The 10,849-nt window shown below is 35.7% G+C and overlaps 1 protein-coding gene across 1 annotated transcript in view; it reads right to left on the reverse strand.

Moving 5' to 3' along the window:
• LOC117106986 (multiple epidermal growth factor-like domains protein 10) overlaps window positions 1–9,422 on the reverse strand; it is a gene marked incomplete at its 3' end in the record, with an annotated part of 11,945 nt that extends 2,523 nt beyond the window's left edge. The window contains exons 1-4 of the mRNA XM_033248504.1: window positions 9,177–9,422; window positions 3,482–3,616; window positions 3,056–3,202; window positions 491–625 (exon numbers count right to left, since the gene is read on the reverse strand). Coding sequence (XP_033104395.1) covers window positions 491–625; window positions 3,056–3,202; window positions 3,482–3,616; window positions 9,177–9,414 — 655 coding nt within the window. The remainder of the gene's footprint in view (window positions 1–490; window positions 626–3,055; window positions 3,203–3,481; window positions 3,617–9,176) is intronic.
• Window positions 9,423–10,849: the final 1,427 nt, after the last annotated feature.

The raw sequence follows: 10,849 nt of genomic DNA on the forward strand, positions 1-10,849 counted from the left end.
CCAAAATAGTATGATTCCTGGGTTGATTCGGAAGTTCAACTGCCTGATTTAATAGTCAAACTGCTTCGGTTAGATTCCGAATTGTTGCCTGCTATTTTTAACTTCCTGATAACAGTACAGTACCTAGTACCTGTTATCTATGCCCTCACCTCAGCTAAGACAGTTACCCCACTCACAAAATGGAAGAGTCCAGAGTTTGCAGAAATAGGTTGTTTTTGTGAAATTAGGCCCCTATGTTCGTGAATGCTCGTTGCACATTTGTGAAAATACAGAGTTCGTTTGGGAAAGTATGTTGTTAGTTTGTGAAACATGATCGTTTGTAAAAGTATGTTGTTTGGGAAAATAGATTTTTGAGAAAGTACGTCGTTCGTTTGGGAAAATACGTCGTTGAATAATGTTGTTGGTTTGTGAATGTTCGCTGTTCGTTCCACTTTTGTATTTTGGCGGCGAATGCCTTCTATACATTTGACAACTAAAATCTGAATATTACCTTGGCATGCTGGTCCTGTGTAATAAATCGAACAAGATGACCCAGATGTACAATCTCCTGTTTTTCTGTCACATCCTCCTGAATCGCAGTGACATACTTGACGGCAATCTGCTCCATAGTGATTGTTAGCACATGCTGTGAAATAGTACAGTTTGGGATAATCACATTGTCAGTCGATTAGTACCATATATTAAATCTTGTAGAAACATACATGTGACGAGCAACAGTGTTTTGTTTATCTTTTTTTTAAATTAAAATATATGCAGAGTAGACCCTTAATGTGGTTAATTGCTTGTGTCCTGGGCCTGTGCAATTTATTTTTTTAATTGCAGTCCTCTATCCATTACATGAGTTTTGTTTCATTGCTCTGATTTTGGATTGATTCCTCAAAGTGGAAATATAATAAAGCATGTATAGGCATGCAGTAGTAGTAATATATACTGTAATATCATTATGCTATTCAATTGTTCCCTGAATCATAAAATGAATTAAAAATAAGTAAAGTTAATCTTTATGATAAACTAGATTTTCACATTTTTTTTATAGTTTTATAAGAACTAGTAAAATTTTGCCCATGCTTATTGTTCTTATTTTTCTGGCCGATATCAGGCTCAAAATGTTCATATTTTGTTCTTATATTTACACAATTTTTTTTTTTTTAGAAAATTATCATTGTATAGCAGCATATTACTGTACATACTATATAGAGTGTATAGTCACACCTCACTCCAAATAAGATAGCAATAAGGTTTGTTGGTTTTCCATATTTAAAAACGAAAAACTCAATAGACATTTTATCTCAGCCTTAATTTGTTCATACTTTGTTCTTAATTTTTAAGCGATTTCAGCCTCAGTGTTCTTGTAAAATATGTTCTTATAAAAAAAAAAGTGTACTGTATTGCTAAACCAACTAAGGATATTCTATTTTGTTGATTACAAACTGCTCTAAGTCAACATCAGAAGCACAGTGGGTTTTTTGCCGATTTCATTCTTAAATTGTTCTTATTTTGTTTTTAGTTTTACACACTTTTCGAGCATACAAAATTATTATTGTAGAGCAGTATATAACTGTACTGTATTATAGATGGTATTACATAGCACCTGCTGCAAATAAAGGTAAGTAAGATTTGTTGGTTTTTTTTCTATTTACTTTTTAAAATTTTATTTAATAAACACCTCCTATGACATTTTACCTCAGCCTCCATTTGTCCTTATCATAAGCTTAATTTCAAAGCGATTTTAGCCTCAGTGTTCTTATAAAATGTGTTCATATAAAAGAAATGTGTATCCATCAGAGATGCCAACATCATCTTGGTATAATATATCGTAACATCCCATTTTTGGATACATTATTATTGTAAAGAATTTTTAATATGTTTTTCTTTTCTTTTTAAATTTTGCAATATAAGAAGAATTTTTTGAGTAATGTTCATCTTATGTGATTTATAAAAATAATCATGATAAACAAGCACTCTGTGTTAGTTGATTACATAAGTGAATGTTGCTGTTAAAAAGTACAACGTTACTTGTATTATGATAGTGGTTCTACATTTGTTGTATCCAATGTGCGGGTGGTCTACTAAGTGAATAAAATCTGGTATTTAATATTATGTTTTTTTACAATTACAGTGTTATTTTTTTAAATTGAGAAATAATTGTTTGTTTCCCTATGTCCTCAATTACCGTACTCGCGTGAATAAGCGCCCAGGTGCTTAATATATTTTTTGCACTTTCTGAGGGGCGCTTATTCAAACGGGGAGCTTATTCAAATGGGGCGCTTATTTCAACGGGGTGCTTATGAAAACCGAGTGAAAATTGAGGGGGCGCTTATGGAAATAGATGAGAATCGAGGGGTTCTTATGGGAAATTATTTTAATAATTAAAATTTAAGAGGCACTTTTTGAATGAAAAAAAGATTATATGACATTACAAATGGTGGTTAGAAAAGATAATCGTCCAGAGAACATGGCTCATAACAAGAATGCATGAATACTTACATACCAGCAAAATAGCAGATGCAATTAGTGGTGGGTAGTGGTTATCTGTCCAAGAGAAATATCTTTATTTTGATATTGACTAAAGAAGAATGTGTTTCCACTCTACAGCTCAAATCATGCCAACAACCACAGTCCCAGGATTGATTGGATTATTGACTTGTTAAAGAGAAAAATCTTATGAGGGGGCGCTTATTCAAACAGGTCGCTTAAGGAAATTTTCACATTAGGAGGGGCGGTTATTCGAGAGGGGCGCTTATTCAAACGGGGCGCTTATTCGTGCGAGTACGGTAGTAATATTTAGATATCGCTGTGTTCACTGAAGTTGCATTTTATCGGACTAGGTATAGAGATTAACACAATAAATTTAGTGTCCTACAACGTAAAAATGCCATTGGCGGCCCCTGGCCCCCAGTCTAGTTGCTCGCTTCGCTCACAAAACCAACCCCCCCAACCCATTCAGAAAGCTGGATACGGCCCTAGTAATACTAACACCATTATAGGCTTCTAGGATCCTAAATGAACAAAAAGAACAACATAGTTATAAAGAGCGGCCAAAAACTTCTCAAACCTGTATTGCAATCGTCGCCCTTGTATCCGTTGATGCAGGTGCATCCGAATGGATCAGGAGGACAAAAAAGCTTTCCTTTACAAGCTTCATCATTTCCAGTTGAACAAACAACATCACAATCACGACCCCAGTTATTGCTTCCACAAGCTACAGTACACAAAAAAAAAATAAATAAAATTTTTAAAAAATAAATAAATAAAAAATGTAAAAAAAAGCAGAAAACCGAAAAAAAAAATAACACACTTTATGAAGTGTGTTATGACATAACACACTTTATGAAGAAAAATGCTTACAATATTAGGATCATGAATTTATTTTATAGGAAGACATATAAATATTCTTTTAAGATTTCTCATATATTCACTATTGAAAAAAACATGTTTTACCGAGTACTAAAATCTAAATTCAATTTAATTGTAGGCCTACATGTTTGGCAGTATTCTCCTTTGAAGCCTGCGGGGCAAATACATTGACCGGACTTGTCGTCACAAACTCCACCGTTATAACACACGGGACAATCCATCTCACATTCAGGGGGACTCCATTTTGGCAGCGGACAATCTAAGTAAAAAAGTGTAAAACAAGTTAAAAAAGTGAGTCTATAAGATGAAAACGAAACTAAATTTTAAGGCTTGAAAGAATTTCATTAAGCTTCAGGAATTGTATAGATGACGAACCTTCGACCTACATCCGGAGGAGGTGTACGATGTCATCAACAGATGACGTCAGGACCAAGCTAAATAACACCTAGCTGTCAGATAAAAATCTCTGATAGGGATCGAAATGTTCTGAGTAAGTACTCCGTTTAAAATTTAGATTTACAAAAACAAAAATTTGTCAGCTATACAATTCCTGAAGCTAAATGAAATTCTTTCAAGATTTAAGAAATAAACATTGTCAAGAAGCTATTAAAATTGTACACCAACAAGAAAATATCGCGAAGGAAATTTCCCACCAGAGAAACCACCAAGTATTTTCCCTCCATTGCAAGAGATTAGACATCACCCCTCCGAGGTTGAAATTACACCTGCCCATAAAATCTGCAAAAGCTGAGAAAATAATAAAACATGCAGAAAAACAGCTCTTAAGAGAACGGATAAGAATCACTACAAATAAAATCACGCAGTTAGAAGGCAAAAAGAGAAATTAAATCAGGAAATCGTATCGCTAATTCCCAACAGAGGGGAGATCGACAATGTTTGGAATCACATCAACAAGGTGAGTGAGATGGAATTTTTGAAATGAATATCGAGGCAACAAAATAAGCTCGTATGGTGGAAAAAAAAAGTGGAAAATACTGCTAATGAATTGAATCAAGACCAGGATTTGCCCGGTAAGATCATAAGAGAGAAGTGGGTTGTAAACTTGTCTAGTAAGGTGATTAATAGAGACGAAATATCTGTGCTACAAAAGGGCCTGAACTACGCTGCTAGCCCGCCAATGTTTCCTATGGACGATCTCATAGTAGCGGAGAAAGCAGCGGATCTTGTTCCCTTGGAAGAACAAGACGCTGTTCGTAGTAAGATTGTATATCGATCATAAAATCCTCGAAGCTACCACCTCTAAATTTATCACGAAACGAACGGAAAGCATTAAACAAATTGAAGGATACAACAACCATCATTCTACCATCGGATAAAAGACATCCACTGTCATTCTGAATTCAAATGACATCTTAGTCAGGCTGCTGAAAGAGAAGAAAATCACTAGTAAAGAAAAAGATTGGCTTTTTCCCACCGCTGAAATCGTACCCAGGCTGTATTGCCTTCCTAAGATTCATTAGCCAAATTGGCCATTAAGGCCAATTGTAGACAATGTCAACACCGTATTATACACTGTTGCCAAATTCCTTACATCAATCCTGAGGCCGCTAGTAGGTAACACAGAACACCATGTTAATTATTCAGGTAAGTTGGCTCAGGAAATACAAAAGATAACGGTTAAGCCAGACGAAACATTTGTCTTTTTCGATGTAGTGTCCCTATTTACAAAAACACCAGTAAAAGAGGCTCTGAAAGTAATCGAGAACCGTTTAATAACAGATACAACACTTCATGAGAGAACCAAACTACAAGTAACAGACATGGAGCTGCTTGAACTGATTGTCAACAAGACCTATTTCTCGTTCAATGGCAAAATGTACAGGCAAAAACAGGGAATTGCAATGGGAAGCCCTATCAGTCCCATATTGGCTAATCTGTATCTTGAGTGGCATGAACAACAAGCCATATATCACAGCACCGAGTAACATCAAGCCTGTGTTCTGGAAGCGATATGTAGATGATGTACTAGCCATCATTCCTGCAGGTATGACACACACTCAATGCACATTTAAATAATATACACATCACTAACAATATAGAATTCACTGCCGAACACATAACTCAATTTCTTTTCTGGATATGCAAATCAAGTTTAAAGATGATGGCACAGTTACTACCGCTATTTACCGGAAACCCACACACACAGATCAATATATTACACTTTGAATCATACCATCCATTAGTTCACAAACTGGGGCTTATAAACACACTAATGGCTAGAGCCGAGAAATTGGTTGTGGACAAGAATATGAGGGATATTGAAATAAACAACTTTAAGAGAGCGCCAGTACCCAGAATGGTCCTACCAGAGGGTAATGGATAATCGTGGAAATAAAAAAGAACATCACAAACAGCAAAAGGACAAAATCAAGATGAGAGGTAGGTGTAGGAATCCCCTACATCAAAGGCATGGCTGAAAGAATCAGACGCACTCTCTCCACTCACAAAGTCGGCAACTATTTCCTACCTCAAAATAAAATCAAGACCAGCGTCTCGTCAACCCCAAAGACAAGATCGAAAAAACGGAGACCTGTGGTGTAGTGTACCAAGTAGTAAACTGTCCTCAAATTTACATCTGGAAGACAGGGCAAGCATTAAAAACACGAATCAACGAACACAAAACAGACGTCACAACAAACACAGGAAGAATAAGGACTAGGGCTGCCAGACCTTCTGCATCAACAATATTACAAAAATCAGCTACTACAGACCACAGCATATATCACAATCACGTACCAAACTGGGAGGCAAACATACTAGCAAAAGAACCCAAACAAAAAGATAGGCAGATCAGAGAGTCCTTGTATATAAGGCGCAACAAAGGAAAAATCATGAACAGGGATCAAGGAGCACATGAACACTCTCATCTGTCCAATGATGTTATAGAATCCACACCGAGCTGGCCCCGCACAACCTTCGACCTACATCCGGAGGAGGTGTACGACATCATCAACAGATGACGTCATGACCAAGCTAAATAACACCTAGCTGTCAGTAGATAAAGATCTCTGATAGGGATCGAAACATTCTGAGTAAATACTCCTTTTTCAATTTAGCTTTACAAAAACGAAAATTTGTAATCTATAAATTTTAAGACACTAATTTTATTATTAACACTGTCTAAATTAGTTTTATCAAGCACAGTATATACGTTTCAATTTTATACTGAATCTTTTGAGAAAGGTGTTTATTGAAGGTTGATGGTAAAACAAAATTAACAAATATTGGTGAATTCGGGAGTGGGGGGGGTCAATGGGTTCGGACGTACCCCCTCCGTGATGCAAATGTAAAAAAACAAAAAAAAAACAAGGAAGGCCGCCTACTTTTATATCCAAATTTAAGTCTTTGGGTGCCATTTCCGGCCATCTAGAGATGCCACAATCATGAATTGTCTTACCCCAGCCCCCAACTATGGTGGTAGACCCTCCATGTGTGGGCCCCTTCTACTACGAATTCTGCATGGATTCTGGCCTAAAAGGCATGATAAAAAACTACCTAGGAGCAGGTGGGCAGATCCGACAGGCTAACCTTAGCCTAATTAGCCTTCAGTAAATAAAATTAAAAACATTGTTGGTTCGACCATTGTCTATTATACAACCAATAGGTCCATGATACAACCAGGGACTAAATTCCAAGCCATCTGATTCAGCAAGATCTCTTTATTATTGGGATCTTTGAAATAAAATGATATATATGGTCTATTTTCTTTTTCTCTATGTAGGCGATAAAATCAGATGACCTTTTTTGAAGAGGGGAAACCTTAAAAGTCATTAAAAGCTAATTTCCGGCCATCTAGGAATCAAAATTTTCTTAGTGGAGGGCCCAGACCCCCCTTTCTTTTGTGTACTTTGGGGAAAAACGGAACCCCTTGCTTCAAAACCTGGATCAACCCCTGATTGGTCATGTATAATGATCATTTATTGTGTATGTTTAATGAGTAATGATAATTAGGCCAAAAAAAAAAAAAATATGTTGTGTGTCCTTCCGCGGCCAACCAAAATTTTCCAAATAATTGGGTCTTTTTTTTTTCTTTAAATTTTGTTCAAGTACAAATTCGAGAAAAACACTTCCGAAATTAAAATTTATAAAATAAAATCTAAAAGGGACATGTATTGTTATCAAAATCGGGCCATAGATGCACGCGTAAAATAGAAGGCATAATTTTGAGAACCAAGCGCTGAGCTGTCAAGCCACAACCAGATCTAGTCCTATTGCCATCGTTCTATTTCGGCGCCTATGAACTACCAGCCGTGGCCTTCTAGGGTTTTCAAAGGGACTGCAGTTTCAGGCCTATCCTATTTCGCGTACTAGGCCTATTACTATTAAAAAAACAAACAAAAAAAATCCGACCGGCGATCTCGATTTTTCCATTTAAGGGGAACACAACAATTTTTTTTAAAAATTATAATTAGGTACATTCATGTGTATTACTATTATGACTATAAATAAAATAAAAATAAAACAAGTAAACACTTCTAGCATGAGGGTTATACGATGTAGACAAAACAAACAATTGCCAAGAAAACATACAAACACGCAAAGTTATTAACTTTGCGTGTTTGTATGTTTTCTTGGCAATTGTTTGTTTTGTCTACATCGTATAACCCTCATGCTAGAAGTGTTTAAAAGCAATGCAGTCGGGGAGATCAGACATTAGGCAAAGAGGCATTAAAGTCATTGGTGAAATGTATGTACGTACAGTGCACCCTCCAATTCCGAGACCCCTCTAATTCCAAAACGCCTCTAATTCGAGACCACTTTTCCAAAGACCCAAATAACGATCTTCAACCTTTTAACACAAAGCTAGCCCTCCAACTGGGGACCAACCCCCGAGACCACCCAAAAAAAACCAAAAAACTACAAAACCATTATATATACATATATATAATGATATATATAACATATATTCAAGAGCAACCAAACAAACCAATTTCGGATGATTGCCTCACCAAAAATGTCATTTATCTCATATATTGTATATTTGTGGTAAACAATATGTCGGAGAAACAAAAAACACTCTCCGTATGAGAATGACACAACGTAGATCAGCTATCAGAACATCTAAGCTTGATCAACCAGCAGCCGAACATTTCAATTTAGCTGGTCATTCCATTTCAAATTTCAGAGTGATTGACCATAATGCCAATTGGAGCAACAAAAATCGCAAAGATAAAGAGAATCACTGGGAACTTTTACTTAAAACCACCACACCATTTGGACTCAATATTAGGAATGTTCTCCCTGTACACTAAATTAAACCAATGGCATTCCAAATTATTCTGGATAAATCATTTGGCTTATTTATTGAGGCATGCCTCTAAAGTTTAGTTTTGGCCTTTCTGTTTACTTGTTTAGACTGTTTATTCTAATCTCACCTAGCCTATTTCAATCATGCTTGCATGAAATTCTCACTTTATACTATCTGGCTTTTTCTACCCTCACTCACTCGCCACTTTTAGCTGTTGCTTATCATTTTTGTATCTCTATCGAGATAATAATAATAATAATAAATAATAACGATAAGTTAATACTACAAACTTTGTGATTTTAAATTAAACGAGAGCATCAATGATGCAATAGCCCTCTTGACAACGGCAACAAATTTGGGGAAACATTAAAATAACGCTTAGTTAACCCTTTGGAACATATCTTTGGTATCTTCCCCCAGATACACCCAATTCATTAAAATGGAACAATTTTTTATTATTGCAATTAAAAATATTTCTCTGTCCTCCATCAATCCAACATTCTATTGATTGTGAAATTAGACCAATGTGAATGTTATCATGCCTGTTTACCTCTGACAATGAGTCTCATAATTCCACGGTTGTCATCGCGACTATCACTTCCATAACATTCATAAACCCCGTCATCTGTAGCGCGTATATTCTTTATTGTAACAGACGAGTTACCATTCCACATTTGAATTACGTCACCATAATTATGTCTCCAGCGTAAATCATTAAAACCGCCGTCTTCACTGAGGCTGATAGTGGCGGATTCCCCAATGCCGACAGTCATCGTTCGAAACTTCATTTTAATGGTGGCTGTGGAAATACATTCAAATAATTTATTAGTAGGGATGACAGAACAAAAAATATCACTTAATATGTGTAGTGTAATTATAATCACATAATTAATTAAGTATAAGAAACAACAGTTTTTTACAATTTATCTTCTAAACTCCTGCACAGATCTGGAAAAAATATATCGTAGCACTATTCTTTTTGGTGTCTTACCATTAATGGCATTTTTTGAGTTTCTATTTTACGTTCATTAAAATATTGTAAAAATAATTTTACATTAACTTGAACCTATAACATATTGGACGAGGAATTTTCACTCTACAAAAGCAACATGTGAGAATACAGTAAAACCTCGAATTGAAGCCCAGTGGCCCTATCTCGAGATGAAGCCCATCTTAAATTGAAGCCACCTCTTTAGTTTGCAAAATTAGCCTCAAATGAAGCACATGGGCTTCTTTTAATGATAGCATAGGCTTCTTTTCAGTAAATACACTGACACATGAATTTCAGAAAATAAAATAAAATAAATACAAGCTTGGTTTATACAGTAGTGTAGGTAATTTAGTGCAAATTAAATACACTCCTTGACACAGATTGATGTTACAGTGTTCTTATTTATATTTTATAGTACAAATTCACAAAATTTACAGCATTCATTATGAATAGAAGCCCTCCTCTTTACTTTACAAAAGTAGTCTTGAAAAGAATACCATCTCGAAAAGAAGCCCATCCAAAGTTTGCAAAAAAGAAGCCCAGGGCTTCAAATCAAGTCTTTACGGTACTCACATTACATTAGTACAGCACAGAGGAAGGCACAGGGTACTGTTGAGTGAGGTAAGCAGACCGTACCACTTTAATGAGTGCGGCTAATACAAACGCATGTTCAATAAATAGGCATTATAATAACGGGAAAAAAATAATAAATTGCCCATATTAATCACTAAAATAAGTCAATACGTGACGAATAAATAATTTTTACTATATTCTTTAAGGTATACTGTATTACCTGCTTTTGTCAACATTATAAACAAAATTGTTGTCTCACATTTCTTTATTAAAAGGGTAATTTGTCTTTCATTTGCAAAGGTCTTTCTAAAATTATAGTTAAACACGTAACAGTATTCAATATTGTGCTTTACAACATTAATCTTGTATATATGGCAATACTTGAAATATTTGGCAGACTATGTTTCACAGCATGACTATCTAACATTATGATACTGCTAGAGCGAGTGGGCAAAAAACTGCACAGACGTTGGTAAATAGTGAGCAGCTTTTATCTTATTTGTGGGAGGGGGATCATTTGTGATTATCAGGTTAGTCTCAAAAGATGGAGACTGGCAAGACAGACTGACACAGTTCCCCACGTAATTGTTTCTGCACACCCTCTTGCGAATACCTGGACCCGCCCCAGTACCTCACAGCATCGTTTTTGATGATTTACC

Source organism: Anneissia japonica, unplaced genomic scaffold, assembly GCF_011630105.1.
Source record: "Anneissia japonica isolate Jap-2015-1 unplaced genomic scaffold, ASM1163010v1 scaffold12130_len34364_cov109, whole genome shotgun sequence".
In the NCBI taxonomy this organism is placed as follows: Eukaryota; Metazoa; Echinodermata; class Crinoidea; order Comatulida; family Comatulidae; genus Anneissia; species Anneissia japonica.